At 58.0% G+C, this 22,864-nt stretch overlaps 1 protein-coding gene across 10 annotated transcripts in view; it reads right to left on the reverse strand.

Annotated features, from left to right (window-relative positions):
- The window catches only part of MAD1L1 (mitotic arrest deficient 1 like 1), a 315,604-nt gene that overhangs the window by 101,172 nt on the left and 191,568 nt on the right, over positions 1 to 22,864 (reverse strand). For all 10 annotated transcript variants that reach the window (XR_004522011.2, XR_004522012.2, XR_004522010.2 and 7 more), the window contains 2 exons: positions 18,802 to 18,858; positions 825 to 913 (listed from right to left, as the gene is read on the reverse strand). Coding sequence is in view for 6 of the 10 variants with exons in the window: in XM_073793248.1 (XP_073649349.1) it covers positions 825 to 913; positions 18,802 to 18,858 (146 nt within the window). In the remaining 4 variants the exon portion in view is untranslated. The remainder of the gene's footprint in view (positions 1 to 824; positions 914 to 18,801; positions 18,859 to 22,864) is intronic.

Here is a 22,864-nt window from a genome sequence, read left to right on the forward strand (position 1 = left end):
GTCCCTGTCGCCCTCCCGACCGTGACGGGGTGACGGTGGGGCCACATGTCCCGGGACACCTGTCCTCAGGGGGCCCCGTGCGGCTTCCTGGGAAAGCCGAGGATTCCCTCAGCTGTGTGGAGGACACTGACCCGCAGTCACCGCGTGCGACGCTGGGAAACCGAGGCACAAGGAACGAAGGGCTGACCGTTCAGACACGGAAGGCGGCGAGGGCAGCAGAGCAAGGGGTGCCAGGGGCAGGCGGCCGCCCGGTGCGGCGGGGACCAGGAAGCGCTGTGAAGGGGGCGCCCGGAGGACCCTCGGCCCACAGCTTGAGGGCTGACCCCGCAGCGAGGGCTCAGCAGGTGCTGGCAGCTCCCCTCCTGCCTCCCCACCCGGCTCAGATGTCACTCCTCTGCTTTGAAACCTTGGACGGCTTCCTGCTGCTCACGGGAACACGGCCACGAGCCTCACCAGGGCCGGCGGGTCTGGCCTCTGCCTGGCCCGGCTGCCCGGCCGCCAGCGAGCACGTCCTCCCATGCGCCCTCAGCCCCACGCACGGGCACCCACCCGGAAGCCCCCCAGACCTGCCCGGGCGCCCCTGCTGCACTTCGCACTGCCCGTCGTCACACACACACAGGACCGTAGGTGTGTCCCCGCAGACAGCGCCGGGACAAGAGTGGCCTGCCGTCTGCTGAGACAAAGGGAGGCCTGGCTGTCAGCACCACCTGAGGAAGGGGGCTGAGCAAAGGCCAGACGGGGCAGCGGGGCTGTGAGCCGCGAGGACGGGAGGTGACTTGTGAAGACGACACCGGGGCGGGGGCAGCCCTGCGGACGGGACGTACCTGAGTGAGCTCACCTCCTCCCTGGAGAACAGGAAGCTCTGCTCGGCCGGGCCCGCCTGGGCCTTCAGCATCTTCAGCTCCATCTCCAGCTGCGAGGAAGCACAGGAGGGGTTGAGCGCGGACCACGGGCCCCAGGAATCTGCAGGCGCACCCGCTTCCCTCTCCCCGGCGCCCCGCCGGTCGCCAGGCCTCCCGCAAACACAGGGCCTCCCTGGGTTTTCCTTCTTGTCTCCAGAGCAGCAACAGACACGGCCACAGGGGCGCGTGGGGGGACATCGAGATCCGGGGAGAGGGGGCCACGGCCGCTGGACAGAGCAGGTTCTAGACGCACCGACGCTCTGATCGGCTCTGATATCTTGATACTTTATTTATCTTGTGACTTCAAATTCCTCTACAGGATGTCAGGCCACGCACAGACCGCTGGGAAGGGACCCACGGTGGGGGCGGCGTGGGGAGGACGGCGAGGCTGGAGGAGAGCAGGGAGAAGACTCCCGCGCGCACCCACGGGGAGGAGCAGAAACGGGGCGGGCGGCCCCGAGCGGGGGCAGAGCGCTCTCCCACACCAGCGCCCGCTGCCCTGGGCTCCGAAGGCCCCCGATGAGACGCCTGCGTGCAAGGGCGCGGTGGGCCCCGGCAGCCGGCTGCAGGCACGGCGCCACTGTCCTCACGCCGGGATCTGGCCGTTCTCCAGTCCGCCCTCAGGGCCTCCCACCCCGCAGCAACCCAGTCCCCGCGTGTGGGTCGCCTGGAGGAGAGAGGGCTGTCATCAAGCTCCGCTCTTCCTGGCCTGCGCCCGGCCACCCGCCTGCCCACCCTCTCAGCCCTGGTGTGCCGCCCGCCGCCGGCACCGGGGACTCCTGCTCTGCCGGCTGTCCGGCTGTGTCCTGACACCCCAGAGAGAGGCCCTTAACCTCCCACCCAGTTCTCCACTGAGCCCCTGAGGGGACAGGGGATGCGGGCAGGACCCCTCGTGGCGCCCACACTGGCCACAGGCAACAGCCGTGAGTGAGGCGGCCGGTCCCCGAGGCTGGGTCTGTGGCCCCGGCTTCACCACTGTCCAGGCTGCATGGCTGACGACCTGCCTCTTAACCCAGGGCGGCCAAGAGCTCCCAGCTCACATCCCAGCACGTGCCCTGCATTGGTGGGAAAGGTGTTGTGACAGACAAGCAAGGACCCGCAGCCCTGGGCAGAGGGGAGGAGAGGGAGGGGCGTGTCTCCTTCATCTGCCCTCCCGGCCTAAACGGACAGGCTGACGCCTGCAGTGCTTCCTCCTGGAAACGTTCCCTCCAGGCCATTCTTGGAAAGGTCCTCCTGGGGCGACCTGATTTAGGAATTCTTGGGCCCCAAACATCCGGTCTTTATGGTGCCCCAATTAGTCATCAGGTCCCTGGAGGAAACCCTGCCCCTAAATGGGACCAGCGCACACCCGGGAGCCCGAAGCCTGAGGGCTGGAGCGGACACCGAGCGCAAGCGCCCTGCGGGCCAGCTCCCTGCGGACCAGCGCCCTGCGGACCAGCTCCCGGCGGACCAGCGCCCTGCGGGCCAGCTCCCGGCGGGCCAGCTCCCGGCGGGCCAGCTCCCGGAGGGCCAGCTCCCAGGTGGACCAGCTCCCTGCAGACCAGCGCCCTGCGGGCCAGCTCCCGGCGGGCCAGCTCCCGGCAGACCAGCGGCCTGCGGACCAGCTCCCGGCGGACCAGCTCCCGGCGGACCAGCGCCCTGCGGACCAGCTCCCGGCGGACCAGCTCCCGGAAGAGCCTCGGCACAAGTGAGTTACACGCGGGTCCGCACGCTCAACCCCTACTGCCTCTCCGGGTGCCGAAAGGACGCAGCCCAGCGCCCGCCTCGCCAGCTGCACCCCGATAGGCGGTGGCGGTGCTCTCAGCTGGGCCCCCCGTCGGGGTGACGGCCCGCTTCACAAGCAAGCACCAAAGACGCCTGGGCAACGTGGCGTCACGAGCAGAACAAAACCGTGCGTATTCGAGGAGAAGTGACACCCACCGTGTCCAGTGGCCCCTCACCTCTACCTCAGAAGCCTGGGGCTCAGATGAAGCTCCTCCCAGGAACCGAGCTGTCCCGATGCACGGACGCTGCCCTGCCCCTCACCCGAGTGTCCAGGCCTGTCGCTCCTCTCTGACACCACCCGGCCTCCTAGCTGGTGGCCAGTGGGTGGGCACCCAGCAAGCCCCTGCCCTCACTGTGTCCAGCCTCATGGCCACAGTGAGAGAGACCAGCAGAGACACGAACCTCACTGGACCAGGAAGACTCTCTCCCGGGGACATAGGGCCCGACAGTCCTGTCTGGGCTGCTCTCTCTCTCTCTCTGTTTTTGGGGGCGGGGGCTGACCTCTTGAGCAGAGGAGAGGCAGATACCCCCCGGCTACCACGTGCCCGTGCAGCAGAGCATGATGGTGGTCTCTCCTGGAGATGCATGGTCCCGGTGCCCTGGTGCCAGGCCCTGCCCGAGGCCCGGCAGCACCTTGTCCTGGATCCGGCGAACGCTTTGCAGCCTCAGGAGCTAAGGTTCAGGTGTCGCACGGAAACGGGTGCACGTGGAGAGGTCTCTCTCCCACTTCGCCCCGTCCCCTCCTGCAGCCTGCATCTCCCGGGCTCAGCTCACACATTCACCAGCTAAAAGGTCAACGCTCTTCCCTTCTCTTAAATTGATTTCTTGTTACAAAAATGGAAGATTTCCTACACCTCGTTTCGTACGTTGAGTTTTTCACGGAACACATTTGGAGGTGTTTCCAGACTAGCACAGAGGGAGTTTCCCTGTTCACTTTTGTGGCTCCTGGAACCATCCCAATGGCCAGCCTCCTGCCGACCAACGTCTGACCTGCTTCCCACCTGGCGGCTCAGACACACCGGTCCCCACGGTGTGAGCTGACCTGCAGGACGAGTCCTCAGAGCCACACATCTGCCTGCAGTTCCATCCGATGTCACCACAGCCCTGGGGTTGTTACCGCGCAACCCAGGGCAAAGCTAGCCTGCTGAGGCCGTGTTGTGGTGAAGGACAGGGCAGTGTCTACTGCAGGGCGCCTGGCGCCAGGCCAAGCAAGGAGCACAGGCTGCTCGCGCTCAAAAGCCCCGAGCCCCCCCGACAGCTTCCAGGGAAGGGTTTTCAAAGACACCGTCAGGGGTGAGGGTTGCGGGTGTCTGATCAGCTCGTGGACATTCTTCAGATCTGGTGGCGGGGGTAACTGGGTGGCAGTTTGGGAGCCAACATCATCGACCTTCTGCTTCCAACTGGTCTGGTGTCGATATGCTGGTGGTCAGCACGCAGTTAACTTCCTCTACTAGGCAGGGTTTTAATGTCCGCAAAACAACTCGAGGACCCGGCCCAGGATATCATCTACAGCCCTAGGAGGACCTAGAGGTCCCTGACTTCATTCCAGGGCTAACCTCTTATTATTATCTTGTCTTGACTGTTTTCCTTTGTTTCTGTATTTTCTCACTTTCCTGATAAAATCTGCGCTTTGGAACTTGGGGACAGCCTAGGAGGCTAAAGATCTTCTATGGACAAGAGGCAGGGGACCCGGTGGTGGGGGACGTCTGCCTCCCGGAAGGCGCGAAGCGTCCTGCTGGGTTTCAGGTTGGGGGCCCGGACGTCCCTGCTTCGGTACAGAAAGGGCTCATCGTCCCCCAGGGACTCACTCACTGACTTTCTGTTTGTAACTGGGTCTGCTTCTGACATCCTGTTCTGTTGACAAGAATCCTGGGATCCTCTCTCCCACCCCACCCACCCCACATTAAAATAAACCAAACAACCCTTTTTCACAAAACCAGGGCTGTGCAGAAGGTGAGGCCGAGGCTCCCAGGACTCGGCCGCGTGCAGAGCCGGCACGTCCTTCTCGACCCGCAGGCCCGTCCGGGGCCCTTCGTCTTTCCACCTCTTGCTGTTATACGCGGGAGTACTTTCTTCCTTGTCTAACTTGCTGTTTCTGTAGATACAGGACTTGTCCCATTTCTGCACATTAACTTTGTTGCCCACCCGTTCACTAGGGCCTCAGGCTGACGGCGAGGCTTGTCGGCCGACCGTCTTCGCCCCGATCACGCCCTCCTCCACAACGCAGGCACCTGGAGCTCTTCCTCTTGTCTCAGGCGGATGACTAGTGTCTCCAGGATACCAAGGTAAGGCTCTAATACTGCACATCTCTTTTGGGGTCGGGATTGATAGGTTGTATTTCCCTAGAAAACTATTCATTTCATTTGGATTTTTATTTTAAATGGCGCCGTGACGTAACTCTTAACTTCTTACGGAGTTCACGTAGACCTAGTAATTCTGCCTAGGTTTGTCTCTCTTTTGTTTTCATTTATCTTCCTTACTGTTGAGGTGAAGCTTGCACACAGGGCGGTACACACCTCGTTTGTGGCTTCACAGGAAGTAACCAATACCTCCTTATTTACAGCGTGTCAGTTTTCGGTTGAAACAGATACATTTTTTCACGTTGAGAAGTTACCCGTAAGTCCACATGCTATTAGGAGATCTTAATCAAGACTTGTTGGATTCTGTCAAGAGGCTTTTCAGCAAATATGGAGGAGGTCTCCGATAAGCTGACGGCCTAGAATCAGAGCAGCAGCCCCGCCCTGGAGAAGCCCCCGCTGCCCGTGGTGCCTCCTGGCGCCGGCTCATTTCGCGCCCTGACACGTATGCCCACACGCGTGTGGGTGCACACAGCACAGGCGGGAGGCTCTGCAGTTGCTGGTGTCAAACAGTGCTTACCCCCGCCCCAGAGCTTTCCTGCTCTTGGTGCCCTGGGGCAGTGCGTGCTTGGGGATGGCACCTGACCTGTAGCAGGATTCCGCTGTGAAACAGACTCAGTTTGATGCCTTTCCGTCTCTTCCTTTTTGTTGGGGGAGGGTGTGCCTATTTTTTGGCAAGTTGGTCAGTTTGAAATTTCTATCTCTTTTGGGGTCGGGATTGATAGGTTGTATTTCCCTAGAAAACTATTCATTTCATTTGGATTTTTATTTTAAATGGCGCCGTGACGTAACTCTTAACTTCTTACGGAGTTCACGTAGACCTAGTAATTCTGCCTAGGTTTGTCTCTCTTGTTTTCGTGTATCTTCCTTACTGTTGAGGCGAACCTTGCACACAGGGCGGTACACACCTTGTGAGTCCAGCTCAATGGCTCTGCCCGTCCGTCCCTGGGGAACCGCGTCCAGGTCAGATCAGAGACTCTGGCAGCCCAGGACACGCACACACCCCTGCCCCGAGTCAGTAACTCCAAGCTAATTACTCTTGTTTCTTATTTTGGGCGGTGATCTTTCTACTAATTTTTTACTAGATTGTGAATAATTAATACGTTTTACTGGTTTGTTTTCAAAGCACAGGCATTTCGATTTGTTATTTCTACCATTTTTCACTTTCTCATTAACTTCTGCTTTGATCTTTACACTACTTTTCCTTTACTAAGGTTTATTCTGTTTTCCAAGTTCTTGAACTGGGTGTTTAATCCATATATATTCACTCTTTCTTGTTCAATAACATAAATATTTAAACCTGTGGTTTTTCTTCTGGGCACTGCTCTAGTTGTTTCCCACGGGCTCTGAAGAGTTTCCATTGTGACTATTTTCTAGATTTTATGCACTTTTGAATTGCATATCATCTTCTTTGACCCGAGCATTGTTTTAGACAGTTTTTTGTTCTACTTCTTTTTTTAGCTTCCAAGTGTTAGGGGCTGCTTCTTTTTTTAGTTGTGCTCTTAAATTCAAACTTCATCACACTGTGATTAGAAAAAGTTACCTGTCCTAGTTCTACCTATTTGAATTTATAAAGGTTTTCTTTATTACCTAACACATGATTAAGTTTTGTTAATGTTTTCCACGAGCCCTCTTTAAAAAGAGCGTTCTTTAGTTTCAGGGTTAAGAGTCGGGGGTGTGTGTGTCTGTCTCTCTGTATATATCTATCACAGATCTTGTATTTCTTGCTATTACTTATTCTTTGCCCACTTGCTCTATCGGGGATTAAGAGGTAAAAAAATTCTCCACTACTGGTGTCCTTGACAATGTCCTTTTGAAGCTCTCCTCTTTTTTTGCTTTTCTGAACACTGATGGTATTTAGTTGACACAGATATTCACCTGTACCTCTACCGTTTTCTGCAATGCATTTTGGCTTGAACGGAAATTTAACTGCAATCAAGGTTATGACCTCTGCTTTCTGTGTACAACTGCCCACGTGCCTTTGCATCCTATACTGTCCGACTTTTTTAGGCTTTACTTGGTAATCCAAACAGAAAGTCTTTCCCTTTTTTTTTTTTTTAGTCTTTCCCTTTTAACAGGTGAATTTCGCCCGTTTATATTTTGATAAAACATCTGTCTGGAGTTACTTCTGGATTCGTACTGCTTGCTTTGTCTCATAACATCTGTCTGGAGTTACTTCTGGATTCGTACTGCTTGCTTTGTCTCATAACATCTGTCTGGAGTTACTTCTGGATTCGTACTGCTTGCTTTGTCTCAACATCTGTCTGGAGTTACTTCTGGATTCGTACTGCTTGCTTTGTCTCATAACATCTGTCTGGAGTTACTTCTGGATTCGTACTGTTTGCTTTGTCTCATAACATCTGTCTGGAGTTACTTCTGGATTCGTACTGTTTGCTTTGTCTCATAACATCTGTCTGGAGTTACTTCTGGATTCGTACTGTTTGCTTTGTCTCATAACATCTGTCTGGAGTTACTTCTGGATCTGTACTGTTTCGTTCGCTCTGTCTCATGACTCAAAACGATTTTATTCTATGGCTTTTTTGTCTTGCTTGCCTTTGTGTGTGAAATTTTCTTGATACTTGGAAAGGTTTATATTTTTCATTCTAGTGGTTGTTTTTGTAACTTCTGACTTCCTATGATACCTATACTTCGTTTCCAACTGTTCCGATCAACTTCCTGCACCAAGTACCTGACTAGTCAAACGTATCACCCTTCTCAGTGTTCACCTTTCTACACTTAAACACGCTTCTGCTTGATGTCATCTTTAGACAGTACGTTTTGATCGTCAGCTTCTGATGATGAGAATACCAACAATCTTACGTTTCCCAGCATCTTCTCCCTTCCCAGGTATCTTACTGACTACATCAACTCTAAGTCACTAGAATGTGGACCGTTTACACTGTACATTGGCTTTACCCTTCCAACCAGACTCAACTCCTGTTGCGGTCCTCCCGGCGCCTCGCCTTCCTGACCCCACCCCGGTCCCCCCCACCCCCGCCCCTCTGGCTCCGCCCCGAGGTCTGCAGCTCCGGGTTCTTCTCTTCCTCTGGCCTCCCCTCCCCTCTTTGAGTGCCTGCACTTGGTCCCAGCTTCATGGATTCTACCCGATTGCCAAGTCTTATTTCTTGGCAAAATGTTCAGGTACAATTCTCACCTGCTCAGTGTCAACTTTTTTTCTGTGAAATTTTTCCTGTTATTTGTTTTTCTACACAATTTTTGGTTTTATGAAACCGTGTGATGCTGCCTCTATTACTCATTGTCCATGATGAGGTTTATTCAGTCTGGCTTTGTACAAAGGCTACACGGAGGAAACCACGGGCGTCTCCTCTGACGTTACATCCCAACGAAGGGTCTGGTGTGAGTTCCGTTCGCCTTCGCTGCCTCCCTCTGCCTTCCGCCAGCTCAGGGGCACTGAGACCTCCCCTCCCCCTCCCGCACCACCGCTGCCCCGCCCACCCCGCTGCCCCGCCAGCCTGGCCCAGGGCTCCTTCCCTGCACACCCTCTGCTCATTCCCGGCTGGGGGCCCTTCTCCTCCTCTGTGGAGGCTTGGGCTTTAGCTGTATTTCTTTTCTGCCCAAATTTCAGTTTGCCTTTGTGGTTTTCACTCTTCTCAGTACTTCTGGATGGTTTCCGGGAGGGAAGAGGGAAATGCTGACCTGCAGCACAGCGTTCGAAGCAGAAAACCAGGCCCTTCTAGTCTGACCGGTAACCTTGGACTCATAACTAACGTGCCTTCAACTTTAGCACGCTCACACCCACACTTGTACACACACACTGACTGTGGCCCGCCCCTCCCCAGCCCCCCACGCGTCTCGGGGTGGGACCCCCTCAGGCCGGGCCCGGCTGCAGCTGGAAGCACGAGGGCTGGTTAGCGGCTGCCCTGGCACAGGAAGAAGACAAGGGAGCATGGGAAACACATCCATACCGCGCTCTGCTACTACCTATTTCGTACTTCACTGACAGCAGTCCGTATTTGAAGTTTGTTTGTAGAAAAAGAACACAAGGCCTAATTGGACCGCCTCTTCTGAGGGGCGCTGCTAAATGACCGAAGGCCGAGAGCTCCGCTGCGGTACCCATTCAACGGCAGATTTACCTCCCGGTGGACAGCACTCCAAAGGAGAGCGTCTCCTGGGGTCACCTGCACCGCAGCCCACACTCCCGCCAGCTAGAGCCGCCTCCTCCCTGAAGGCCTCCCCTCCTCGTTTCCGAATTTCATCTCCATGATGAAACATACACTGCTATAAATTATTTTTCTTTTGTTTCCTCTTTGTCCTACATGTAGACACTACTGAAAACTGACATTTGTAAAACCATGTGCAGATGGGAAAGGAAGGGGACTCGACAAAGCGTTTGCGATCAGAGGGTGCTGGGTCTCACGGGCCAGCCTCACCTGGTGGCCAGGCCACGTGCACGGAGCAAAACCCCCACGGCCTGAATCTCCCTCCTGCTCAACTCCGTCCCCTGAGGAAGAGCCCTGGGGGCAGCACCTGCAAAGGCCCCCCAGACTGGCGGAGGCAAAGGCCTTCCTGCCGTCCAGGACGTCTGCCACAGCGACCTCTCCAGCCCACTCCAAGTCTCCACGGCCATCGAGGACCCAAGGGCCCTTGAGAGCTGGTTCTCCTCGGAGGGACTGTCTGGGTCGACCCTGACCCTCCATCTGCAGCAGGGTTGGATCGCAGGGCAACATATGCGACTAGAAATGAACTGAGTCTGTGCCCGGGGGGAGACAGGCCGCTATCTCGGGGGCAGCGGAGGCACCTACGCATGGAACGTCCTCCTGGGATGCCAAGGGCTGGCCCCAGGAGAGGTAAGAGCGGGCATGCAGGGAGGGGGTTCCAGATGGAGGAGGAGGGGCACCCAGTGGGACCCGGACCCAGAGGCGTGAAAACCGGGAAAGCAGGAAGCGTGCCAGGGTACACCGACTTTGGTTTCGTCAACTGATTCTCACGAATCTCTGTGCTGGGGCGACCCTAAAGCAGCAACGCACGGTCCAGCACCTTCGGGAAGAGGCGCCCGCGCTCCAGGGAGCCGGGGAAAGCAGGGCCAGGGCAGACCTTTCTGGAAGGGCCCTGGGGAGGGGGCAGGACCCCCCGCGGCTGGGCTGCCTACCAGGGGCTGCATGAAGGCTTTGGGTGCCCCCAGCACCAGTCCCGCCCCCGGAAAACCGCACCCCCGCCTCGCCCCGTGCCCCACGCCGGGACAGGGAGTCGGGCCGCTGTGCGAACAGACCCCTCCGTGCCTCTTCACCTGGCCCACCGGCCCCCCCGGCCCCCCCAAGGCCCAGAGCGACAGCCACATCCTCCACGACACGGCGATGAGCCCAGGCCGGCCGGTGACTGTGCCCTGCCGGCCTCCTCGCTCACACCAGAGCCAGGCGACGGTGCTTCTGGCCGCGACGGGGGACCTGGGATACCACCAAGCCTCCCTCCTGGAACAAGCACTGAACAGCGGGCAACACGAACAGGATCCCAGAGAGACGGGGACCACGAGGCCGACCCGGCGCCCGGTCTGAGGAGAGTCCAGGACGCAGCACAAGCCAGGGGGAGGGGCAGAGCCAGGAGTGCGGGAGGCCGAGGCAGCCAGAGGCCACGGCACGGGGTGGGCAGGGGGCCCCTGAGGAACCCGCAAAGCCGACAGCATACGCGGAGAAACGAGGCCCTCAGGCCGAGGACTGAACCACGAGGAAGAACGAGAGGGACCAGTGCTGCTCCCCGCAGCCAGGTTGCAGTCTCTGGGTCCACGGGGCGCTGGGCAGAGCCCTCAGGAAGGCATGGTCACCCCAGCAGAGCGCTGCTCCGGCACAGCCCGGGCCCCGCGGGGACCTGCCGCCTGCACTGCCCTGCGTCCCTCTGCTGACAAGGCCCCTCCCTCGCCGTGTCATAAGACGTCAATGCTAACGGTCCTCAAGGAGAGCTCGCTAATGCAGCATGACCTCCAAACAGAGACCGTGAACTTCAGTTTAATTCAAGAGGGTGGCAGCTCATGCCCGGGCGGGGGGCGGGTACCCAGTCCCACAAAGCAATAGCCAGTGTGGGGAGCAGGGGACGTGCTCTCCCCTCCCCCGACAGCGACTCTAACTAACACGGCCACGGCTGAGCACCAGGCAAGGGTGCTCACGCACACGAGCTGCACACAAGCTTCACCACAGGAGCCCAGCCCCTGTCAAGCCCCACAGACGGTCATGATGGGGCTGAGGGCCCGGGCTTCCAGAGGTGCCCACACAGGGCCCTCAGCCCAGGGATCCAGGCTGCTGCCTCCTCCCCAGAGCCCCCATCTGGCAGGGCTCCCAGGGCTCCCAGAGAAGACAGGATGCTGAGAGCAGAACAGAAATCCTCACAACACTGTAAAGCAACTATACTCCAATAAAAATTAATTAGAAAAAAAAAAAAAACAGGAGGGGAATCCTGGTCAAAGCACACTGTTCTGCTCAGCTCTGGACCTGTCAAGCACCCAGGAAGGTCTCTGGAGGGGCTGCTGCTTCCTGGTGAGGGTGGGAGGGTCTGAAATGGACCTCCCTTGTCAACTTCCATCCCAGCCTAGAAGGACACACCGGTGCAACAGGCCGCAGGCAGCCACCACTGGCTCACCCAGCTGCTGACCTGAGCTGGGACACACCTTCACCTCAGAAAAAAAGAAGCCCAGCTGCAGAGTTTCCACCCTAGAAGGCCATTTCTTGAGTCGGCACATTTGCTAAGAAAGAGAACTCTCACAAAATCCCTGGGGACCAGGGGCTGGAGAGATGGTCCAGGGTGGCTCAGCCACGGGTGCAGGGACGCCGGGAGCAAACCACGTCTAGGCAAACGCGCGGGGGAGGCCGTGAAGACGCTGTGAACTCAGCGCGGTGAGCAGCAAATCGTTCAACGCTGCACAGTAAGAAAGCGGGAGACGAGACAGCGCTACGCCAGAGAGGGTCCCACGGAGACGCGAGGCGTCCGCGAGCCACAAGAACAGCCCGTGCTCAGAGCCGGGTGAGGGAGGGACGTCTGTCGTACGTGATTTCCCCCGTGGAGTTATGCCCATGACTTTAGCAGATAAATTAGCCAGTTTCTAGTCTGCGGCTGTTACAGTTTTGTGGGGGGGACCCTCTGGGGTTTTCAGTGTCCACGTCTCAAGTGCCCACCTTCCCGCGACCCCAGGTCACCCAGTGGCAGTGGACCTAGCAGCGGGGTGAAAAAGCAACATGCAAGTAACAGGAAGGATAAAACACCCGGGAATAAAGCTAACAAGAAACGTGCAAGGCCTACTAGAAGAAAACAGCCATACTCAGGTGAGGTCGTGAGAGAAGCTGTGAACACGCGGCCGCAGGGCGCTCCAAGCGGGAAGAACAGAAGAACCGACCCTGCAGGGAGCTGGCGCTGCCCGCGGGAACCCGTCCACGCAGCACGAGTCCACCAGGAGGCCCACCTGAAACCTGGCAAGCGAGCTCTAGACCTTCCCTGGGACGGAAGATGGGAGAACACCCAACAAGATGCTGAGAAGGAAAATGATAAAAGGTCGTGCTGTGTCCGGTGTGAAAGCCATGTGGAGGCCCCGGTGACAGCGGCTGCGAGCTGTGCTCGTGCAGGGACGGCGGGCACTACCCCGCGCCCAGGCCAGCCGTCATGCCGCCACCTCCGCTGGCTGTGTCTCTAGGAGCCAGGCAGGGCCTCGCAAGGCAAAAGTTTAAATCACCCGCATTTTCTAATGAGACCTTTGCAAACTGGGCAAACCCCCAAGACTGGGTGCCCAGACTGGGAGACCCCGGGGACGCACTGCGTTCCTCCGCGTCCGCGTCCAGTGACTCAGCACACACTTTATCACCGCGTCCTGGTGCCGGCCCCGGGCGAGGCCCAGCCCCACAGGTTAACTGGCGTAAAGAGGCAGCGTGGTGCCCACGGTGCTCTCACAGGGTCTGCGCCCCACCGGCCACCTGCCTGCTCGCTGCAGCTCCTCCACAATGACCACCTGGGGGGCAGGACTGAACTGAGATGATCCGTGTGCAGCGCGCAGCCTGCAGTGGCTGCAGCGTCAGGCCCCAAACCACGCCCGTGCCGTGGACAACAGTGGTGGCGATGCTGATGGTCAGAGTGCACTCGAGCGAATGCGGTGGGACGACAGCGCGTCCGCACAACGGGGCAGCAACAGGCACCGCTGCAAGGAGCACTTAGCTCCGTCCTGAGGGGGAAGCAGGCTCTGCGGGACTGGAGAAACATTCCAGGAGGTGGGAACAGCATGACGAAGGACATCATGTGCTCAGCGACAGCAGAACGGCCTGGGGGGCCCAACAGGGAGGAAGTGAAGACGTCCACATGGGAAGGTGGGGAGCACGGCCGGCCGCACATCACAGAACAGCACAGGCTCCGCCCCTGGACGCTGCCCCAAACAGGAGACGCATTTAACGCCGCCCCGCCCCCGCCCCGCACGCATGCTCACTTCCCTCCCGGGGGAGGAGCCTCGTCCTGAGACACGAGGGCCTCCGTGGTGAGGCAGCCAGCCTCCAGCCGGCCTCCGCGGGGCCAGCGGGAGAAGGGGCCCACTTCAGAGGCTCAACCAACAAGTCCCTCGGGTCTTTTCAAACACGTGCACTCACGCCTCCGTGCGAGGCTCCTGAGAGATCAGCGTTTCTCTCGGGGTTGAGGAGGGGAAGGCAGGTGTCCGGGATGGAAGAGAAGGCGCAGAGGCTCCCGGGCAGGGGACCCGGGGCTGCGGGAGGCCCACTCCTCATGGTGCCACTGGGCACCTCCTCCGATGAGCCTGACCCACACTCCTGCCAAGGACGAAGTTCTCCAGTTGTGCAGGACAGATCCAGACGTGAAATGAGTCACCACCACGCACAGAGGTGCTTTTAATAATTCACGGGAAGCAGCTGGCAGACTGCGATAAGGCCGGGTCCTCCAGCGGGGGGGGGGGCGGGGGCACACGGGCGATGGCTGCCAGCGTTGAACAATGGAGGCTCGCACCCCCTCCTGGTGATTCACCGGCCCTCGACGCTGGGTTGATGATGATGCAGTGTCAGCAAGGCCCACTGCGGTGGGCACAGCCCCTGGCAGGGCCACAGGTGGTCTCGCCACCATCCTTGCGATCCATGCTCCAGCCCCTTGGAGCCAGAGCAAGCGCTGCTGGTGCTTTTGCAAAAGGAGAGCCCGGGAGGCCTGCGCGTTCCTGGACCCGCCTTGCGGGGCTGTCCTCAGGTGGCAGAACCTTGCTGTAGAGCGCTTGTTATCAGGAGGCCCGCAGCAGCCTCAACATGCGTAGCCACGACCACACAGCCCGCTTCGAGCTGCACCGAAGCAGGAGAGCAGTGGGGGGCGGGAGCTAGTCAGCCGGGCCGCGCGTGCTCTGCCCCCTGTCCGGGCAGTGCTTCCGGGAGGGGCCCTGGGAGGCGGACAGTGGCACGGGGCTGTGAGGGGCAAGTCCCCAGAGTCAGAAGACGAATATCCAGTCCTCGCTCCCTGAAGTTATAAAGTACTGCAGCACTCTTTAGAGTTAGGGTCAAGGGCTTCCCTGGTGGCTCAGTGGTTAGGAGTCCACCTGCCAGTGCAGGGGACATGGGTTTGAACCCTGGTCTGGGAAGATCCGACATGCTGCAGAGCAACTAAGCCCGTGCGCCACAACTACTGAGCCTGCGTTCTAGAGCCCGCGAGCCACAACTACTGAATCCCATGTGCCTAGAGCCCGTGAGTCATGACTACTCAGCCCGTGAGCCACAATACTGAGCCCGTGAGCCACAGTTACTGAGCCTCCGCTCTAGAGCCCGCGAGCCACAACTACTGAAGGCCACGTGCCTAGAGCCCGTGAGTCATGACTACTGAGCCCGTGAGCCACAACTATTGAGCCCACGTGCCTAGAGCCTGTGAGCCACAACTACGGAAGTTCATGTGCCTAGAGCCCGTGCTCCGCAACAAGAGAAGCCACTGCAATGAGAAGCCCGTGCACGGCAACCAAGAGTAGCCCCCGCTCACCACAGCTAGAGAAAGCCCGTGCGCAGCAACGAAGACCCAACGCAGCCATAAATAAATTAATTAAAAAAAGAAAAGAAAAAAGAGCATGTTTAGTTAAAAAAAAAAAGAATCAAAAAAATCCTTTTGGGCTTCCCTGGTGGCGCAGTGGCTGAGACTCCGCCTGCTGATGCAGGGGACAGGGTTCGTGCCCCGGTCCGGGAGGATCCCACATGCCGCGGAGCGGCTGGGCCCGTGAGCCATGGCCGCTGAGCCTGCGCGTCCGGAGCCTGTGCTCCGCAACGGGAGAGGCCACAACAGTGAGAGGCCCGCGTACCGCAAAAAAAAAAAAAAACTCCTTTCTGCAGCCATGGCCGGCCTGATCTAATTAGGGTGAGGCGTGTCAACGATACAGCTACAGCCAGGGACGTCTTTCCTTGTGATATCAATTGCATTTAAAGAAAAAAACATGAACTGTGCTCACACTTACTAATTATGTTTGCTAATTATCAACAAAAAGTCAGACCGCCTTTGTCTTGTCATCTGCAATTAGCTAAAGATGCTTAAATTTTTCTTTTTTTCTCTCTCCTTTCCTACCTAGTGAACTGACTCTGGGCCAGCAAACAGCAGGTCAGCAGCTGCAGGTGGGAGAGATGCTCCAGGAGCCGGGGCCCCGTTCGCAGCTGTCCTGGACAGAGGGCCTGGGGTTACAGTCAGCAGCCCCTGGATGCAGACTTCTGGACAGCCCCCGTCCAGACCCAGAGGAGCCCCGCCCTCCCAGCACCGGAGACGCCCCCAGTGGCACCAAGGCTGTCACTGGAATGGGTGGGAGGGGTGACTGTGCCCGCCCCCCCGGGTCCCACAGTGCACTCTGGGCCACTGTCCCCCTCTTCAACTTCTTACTTCTCCATCCCCTCAGGGGTTTACATGAGAGCAGAAACCTCCCCCTAACCAAATGCATGCATTTTCTGGGTAATCTCACTCCCTGAGGGCTTGACTACGGACCTGTCAGGCTTCTAGCTGCCAGCCCCTGCACCAGCCTGCCTAGCCTTTATCTCCTCGGGGGCTGCAGGACACCCCTGGAACCAGTTCGGGAGGGAGAGCAGGGGTTCACACAAGCTCCTGGACTGAGTGTGGCTCACCTGCACTCCTGGGCCCCGGGCACCGCCGTTTCTCATTTTCCCTTTAACTCAGAAAAAGAAGGGGGAAGTGAAATAACACGAAATAAGCTAAAGATTAGACCATCAAAGGCAGAGATCAGACCCAGAGAATGAACTTGAGAACACGGGGAGGGGGAAGGGGAAGCTGGGACGAAGTGGGAGAGTGGCATGGACATACATACACTACCAAATGTAAAACAGACAGCTAGTGGGAAGCAGCTGCATAGCACAGAGAGATCAGCTGGGTGCTTTGTGACCTCTTAGAGGGGTGGGATAAGGAGTGTGGGAGGGAGGAGATGTGGGTATATATGCATATGTATAGCTGATTCACTTTGTTATAAAGCAGAAACTAACACACCATTGTAAAGCATTGATACTCCAATAAAGATGTTTAAAAAAAAAAAAAAGGCAGAGATTAAAAACCTGTCTGAGGAGACAGCTACAGCCCAGACCCAAAAGCAAGCAAGAAAGAACCAGCATAAGGGGCCCACAGTGCCTGGCTTGCGCACACGAAGGCCGCCGGCACCTCATCTCCGCACATGGCCGTCAGCTCAGGCAAGGCCAGGCCCCGCACTGCTGCCCGCCTCTGCAGGGTCAGTACCACTGGGACAAGGCATGTTTCATCCGAAGCTCCCCATGGAGCACGGTCCCCAAGGTCCCCCAGTGGCCTGCGCCGAGTCTGGGGACACCAGGCCTGTCAGAGGCTCTCCACCCTGGCTGACATCAGACTTGCCCAGGAAGACATGAAATGACACCCCTGCCTGGGCCCCCCCCGACCAGTTCTAACTTAATCGGTCTAGAGGAGGGAACAGGTGTCAGGATTTCAAAGCCCCTGGTGATTCACACAGGGACGGAAACTATACGGGTTGAAACTAAAAAAGAGCACAGGCTGGAAGGCACACAGCCCTGCGGCCCCGCATCCCTCGGGGTGCCCCGGCCTCCCCAGCTCAGCGTCCACCCTGGCCTGAGGGCCAGAGCCAGTGGCCAAGTGCAGCAGGGTCTGTCCTCCCTCTTGCCCGGGAGGCACCGGCTCCTATCCACAAGCCCCAGGGCCAGGGAAGGGCCGAGGCATCAGCTCCAAGGCATCCTCACTTCTCAGCCTTGAGGCCTCGGGCATCAGATGCCCACGCACCTCCTCCTGCCTCGTGCACATCACGGAAACACAGCCCGAGGGCACACGCCAACTCAGGCCAGCACCGAGGGGGCGACAGAGGAGACACAGATCACTGAGTCCTCAGGACCTCATCAAGAGGAAGCATCAGGCTTCAAGGACACCCCACCCCACCCCACCCCACCCCACCCTGGGCGGCAAAGTCGGTGGATGAGAAGGAAGCACGCTCCCCCCAAGCCCCCTCGCCCCCTCCCGCCCCGGGTCCGGAGGCCAGGCAGCTGCGCTCGCTGCTCCAGGCGCCCCCTCCCTCAGCCAGCACGCAGTCAGGCTGCCTTCCCACCTCTAGGACTTCCGCAGGCCCAGACGTGCCCCTGCTGCCCCAGGAAACAGCTCTCGGAGGCTCACTGATGAAATCCCATCACCGGGAAGCCCTGGGCTCCTCTCACGGCTGCCCTTACACACGGGACCTAGGGTCCCTCGCTGGACATGTCCTTCTCTGACTCTGAGTGGAACTGCCCCCCAGGACAGATGCCTCGGACTGGAGCAGCCAGGCAGGGCTTGGCTCGCTGGGTACCTACCCACCGGGAACACCCAGGTGCTTCCCGGCCTTGACTCGGGGACTCCGGACGCCCCAAAGCCCCCACAGCCCAATGTACAACTGCCTCTCAGACGGCCACGCTTCCCCCGAACCCGCGCTCCCCGATCCTCCCATCCCACCCCACCCCCGATTCCTCACCCAGCCCCCGACACTGAGGGTCGCAGCAGCGGTGGACAGAGCAAATTCAAGGATGTGTCTCTTCCACCTGGCAGTCATCCCCACTGTGCATGCCCACGAGAGGCGGGGCTGGGCGGCGCTGACACCGAGACAGGAGCCCAACTCCAGCCGCCAGTTCCAGTGCTCACGGCAGCTTCCCGGGTGCCCCCAACCCGGCTGGCGTGTGGCCCAGGCAGAGCAACTCGATGATGTGAGCAGATACCCCTCCCCTCCCCACACCTGTGGCCCTCCTGTGCCCGGGGCTTCATCCCCTCAGCGCCCAGACCAGGGCCAGAGCGGCTCACGGTTTCTACAGGATGAGGATGCCAGAAGGCCGAGTCCCTCTGTCCCCCAGTGGGTGGTAAGGACCCTCCAGGTACGGGGGCGCCAGCCAGGGCTCCGGGGCCGTGTGTGCACGCGCCCAGGTAAGGGCTCCCCGGCTGCACGGAGGGCGGGGCGGGCGTGATCTGACATCAGAAGGCAGCCCACAGAGACAGCAGAGAAACAAACGTGCCACAAAGTAGCCACGTGAGGCTGGAGAGCCCTGCGCTCAGCGTGCACACGCTCCGGGGCCCGTGGGGTCAGCGTGGGGTCAGCGTGTCGTGTGGCTGTGACCTGAGCAGGAGATGCACCGCCGTCCCCACCTCAGAGCCGGCTGGGGGAAGCCCCGCAGTCTGTGCCAGGGGTGGAGGGGGTGGGTGTGTGGCCTGGGCCACGGCCAGGGGGCCACACGCCTGTGCCTGCAGGGCAGGTCCCGACGCTCTAAGGTACCCAGGCCCTGGGCTTCCCTTTGGCCACAAGGGCCACCAACCAGGCGTGTGCCTCAGGGACTCACCATGTCGGCTCTTTGTTTCTGGCCTCCCAGCTCCTCCAGGGCCTGTGACAGCTGAGCCTTCAAGACAAGACAGAAAGTGGGTCAGTGGGCTTTCTCCTCCTGGGGCCGAAGCGACCACCCCTCCCCCACCTCTGCCACATCCACTGCTGCCGGGGGAGACCCCGAATTCCCACTGTTTGGAAAGAGGGGCCGCAGGAACGTGATAAGTCACCAAGTCCGCCCCAAGCCTGCCGCCCGAAGGGGAGAGAGATTCGGGCTGCAGTCTTAGCGCCCCTGGTAAGAGGCCGGGGACCGGGCCACAGTCCAGCAGGCAGGAGGCACTGACCAACCACAGCGCTCCTCAAGAGGGGACCAGGACGGCGGGGGTGGGACACAGTCGTCGAGCCGCAACGGGGACAAGATGAAGCAACGGGCGCTGGATTTACCCTCCCTCCCGAACCAGCCAGAAAACCAGACGAAACCCCGGAAACAGTGGGTTCCCGGCCTCCACGACACACAGGCAGCACAGGGCTCGGATCCGAGGGAAGGAAACGGGAGGCGTGGCCCCCACCGCCCGGCTCCCAGCCCCGCCCCCAGCCCCGCCCCCTGGGGCCGCGGGCGGAGCCGGCGGGCGCGGCAGGACTGAGCACAGGAGGGAGACGGTGTGAGCGGAGGCCTCGCCGGGGAAGACGTGCCCGCGAAGCTGCTCCACGGCCCAGTCACGCGGGAAATTAAAGGCCGACAGCACCCAGTGTCGGAGGACCGGAGCAGCTGCGGTCCACACGCGCCCCTCGGACGCCCGGCACGGGGTGTGGGCGTCGCGTACCCCCGGGGACCCCGCTTGAGCCCTCGCCGCCCTGGGCCGTCGCCTCACCTGGGAGAGGAGAGCGAGGACGTGGCGGCCGCCCACCTGGTGCTCACTCTGCACTCAGGATCCCGAGGCGGCGGCGAGCCTTCAACGGGGGGCTCCGCCTGCAGCGAGGACCCCAGGGAGCAGGGGGCTGGCGGGGCCGTGGGCCGCGTCAGAGACTGACCGTCAGCCGCTCCTCACGGCTGCTCGCGTGACCGAGGCCGGGCGCTTCCTGAAGGGACGGCCTCCTGGAATAGGCTCGGGGAGGCACGATCCCTCACGTTACGTCCCGCCCTGGCCAGGCTGCGTGCAGTGGAGCTGGGGGGGCAGGCACATGGCGGGGCTGGGGGGGCGGACAGGAGGAAGGGAACCGGCCGTCCTGGGGGCAGCACACCCCGGAGCAGGCGGGAGGGGACCCGTGAGCGCAGGGCTGCGTCAGGCCGTCCGGGGGCATCACACTCCTGCCAGACCCCAGGCGCGAGCCCCCGGCCCACGCACCACGTGTGACCGGCAAAGGGGGCACTGAGACCTCGCGTGGCCACTTTGATCTCTGAGTGAGAACTGCTGCCCACACCCGCCAGCGCAGGAGCGCAGGAGCGCAGGCGCAGGGGAGAAGCCGTCCCTGCAGCCGGATGCAGGCAGGACAGGAGGCCGCAAAGCCCAAGGCTGCAGGTCTCATGGACAGAACGAGACCAGAGTCTCAGGCCCCCTGCCTCTCGGCTCCACTTCACACACAGGCTTGTGACAAAGTGGAAAGATAAAAGAGGCGAGGAAGCCGGCCGGTTGACAGGGGCCCGTCCAGGCAACGGCCCATAGACACACCGCTTCCACCTGGCAGCAGCCCCGAGGGGCAGAGAGGGCGCCTCCCCACATGGACGTCAGCCTGAAGGCAGGAGTGAGCCACGCTTCCCATGGCCGCAGAGCACGTCGGCACGTAAGCAGGCAGGCAGCGCACGTGCCGGGCTTGGCCTGGAGCCGAGGCTCTGCCGGGAAGTCCTGGCTCCTGGCAGCCTGCAGGACGGAGGCCTTCACCCCTCAGAACCCACCTCTGCAGCTGAAGCAGCCGATACCTCTCCCAGACCCGGAGCCCGCCAGGCCCCACTGGTGCTCACAGGGCCACGGTGGTACTTCCACAGCGGACCTGGACCCCGTCCTGGCTTCAACAGCTAGTGTGGTTACCCTGCAGGTGATGGGCCTAGGACCACAGCTGCAACACCCCTGGGGACTTGTGGGAAGTGCAACGTTTCAGCCCCCCACGCCCCAGAGCTGGGGAGGACCCAGCAGATCTGTCTTCACGAGCCCTCCTGGCCACTCAGGCCACTGCAGGGGTGAAGCCAGACAAGAGAGATGAATCCCAACGTCTCTGCGTTCCAGCCGTGTGACCTGGAGCAGAGGCCTGGGCTGGGAGCGCCACAAGGTGAAGGAGCCGTTTTCAGCGGTTATCCCCTCACAGAACGTGGATTTAGACACAACCACCCTCGGACCCGAACAGAACAGATCAACAAAACTAGGAGCTGTTTTGTTGTTGTTTTTTTTAAAGATAAGCAAAATTAACAAACCTTTAGCTAAACTAATTAAGAAAAAAGATAAGGCTCAAATAAATAAAGTCATAAATGAAAACATCACCAAGGATACCATAAAAACACAAAGACTCAAGAACTACTGTGATCAACATTATACACCAAGAAACTGGACAACCTAAAAGAAATAAACTCCTAGAAATATACAAATAATCAAGAATGAATTGTTAAAAAAACAGAAAATATGGACAGACCTGTAAAGAGTAAGAAAAATCAATCAGTTAAAAAAGAAAACCAAAAACCTCCCTACAAAGAAAGGCCCAGGACCACATGGCTTCACTGGTGAACTTTACCAAACATTTAAAAAAGTATTAATACCAATCCTTTTCAAACTCTTCCAAGAAAAATCGAAGAGAAGGGAACACTTCCAAACTAATTTTACAAGCCTAGCATTACCCTGATACCAAAGTCAGACAAGAGAAAAAAAAAAAAAAAAGACAAAAACCAAAACACCCACTGGCCAATATCCCTGATGAACACAGACGCAAAAATCCTCAGCAAAATACTAGCAAACTGAATTCAACAGCACATTAAAAGGATCATACACCGTGGTCACGTGGGATTTATCCATGGAATGCAAGGATGGCTCAACATGCACAAATCAATCAACGGGATACACATTAACACAACAAAGGATAACGCGATTATCTCAAGAGATGCAGAGAAAGCATCTGACAAAACTCATATCCTCTCATGACAAAAATTAATTAGGTACCAAAGGAATGTACTTCAACATAATAAAGCCCGTAGCTAATGTCATATTCAACCGTGAGAAGCTGAAAGCTTTTCTTCTAAAATCAGGAACAAGGCAAGGATGCCCACTCTCACCGCTCATATTCAACATAGTACTGGAAGTCCTAGCCAGAGCAATCAGACAAGAAAAAGAAACAGAAGGCATCCAAAGAGGAAAGGAAGAAGTAAAATTGTCGCTCTGCAGATGTTATGATCTTATTTATAGAAAATCCTAAAAACTCCACAGGAACCCTGTCAGAATTAATGAACAAATTCAGTAAAGTTGCAGTGTATAAAATCAACATACAAAAATAAGTTGCATTTCTATACGCTAAGAATGAACCATCCGAAAAAGAAACTAAACAGTCCCATTTACGACAGCATCAAAGAACAATAAAATATTTAGGAATAAATTTAACCGAGGAGGTAAAAGATCCATATACTCAAAAGACACTGAAAGCAGACACTGAAATGACACAGATAAATGGAAAGACATCCCGTGTTCGGGGACTGGAAGAACTAATACTGTTCAACTGCCCGCATTACCCAAAGCACGCTATAGATTCCATGTAATCTCTATCAAAATTCCACTGGCATTTTTGACAGAAATAGAAAAAAACAAACTAAAAAGCTTCTGCACAGCAAAGGCAACAACAAAATGAAAAGTGACCTATGGAATGGGAGAAAATATTTGCAAACCGTGCATCAAGGAGTTAATATCCAACATATATAAGGAACTCATACAACTGAATGGTTAAAAAAACCCAAAAGCCAATTAAGAAATGGTGAAAGGATCTGAACAGAAGTTTTTCCAAAGAATAAAAACAGCCAACAGGTAAATGAAAAGATGCTCAACATCACTAACCATCAGGGAAATACAAATCACAACCACAGAGATATCACCTCACACCTGTTAGGATGG

The sequence above is a fragment of the Tursiops truncatus genome, chromosome 15, assembly GCF_011762595.2.
Source record: "Tursiops truncatus isolate mTurTru1 chromosome 15, mTurTru1.mat.Y, whole genome shotgun sequence".
Classification (NCBI taxonomy): domain Eukaryota; kingdom Metazoa; phylum Chordata; class Mammalia; order Artiodactyla; family Delphinidae; genus Tursiops; species Tursiops truncatus.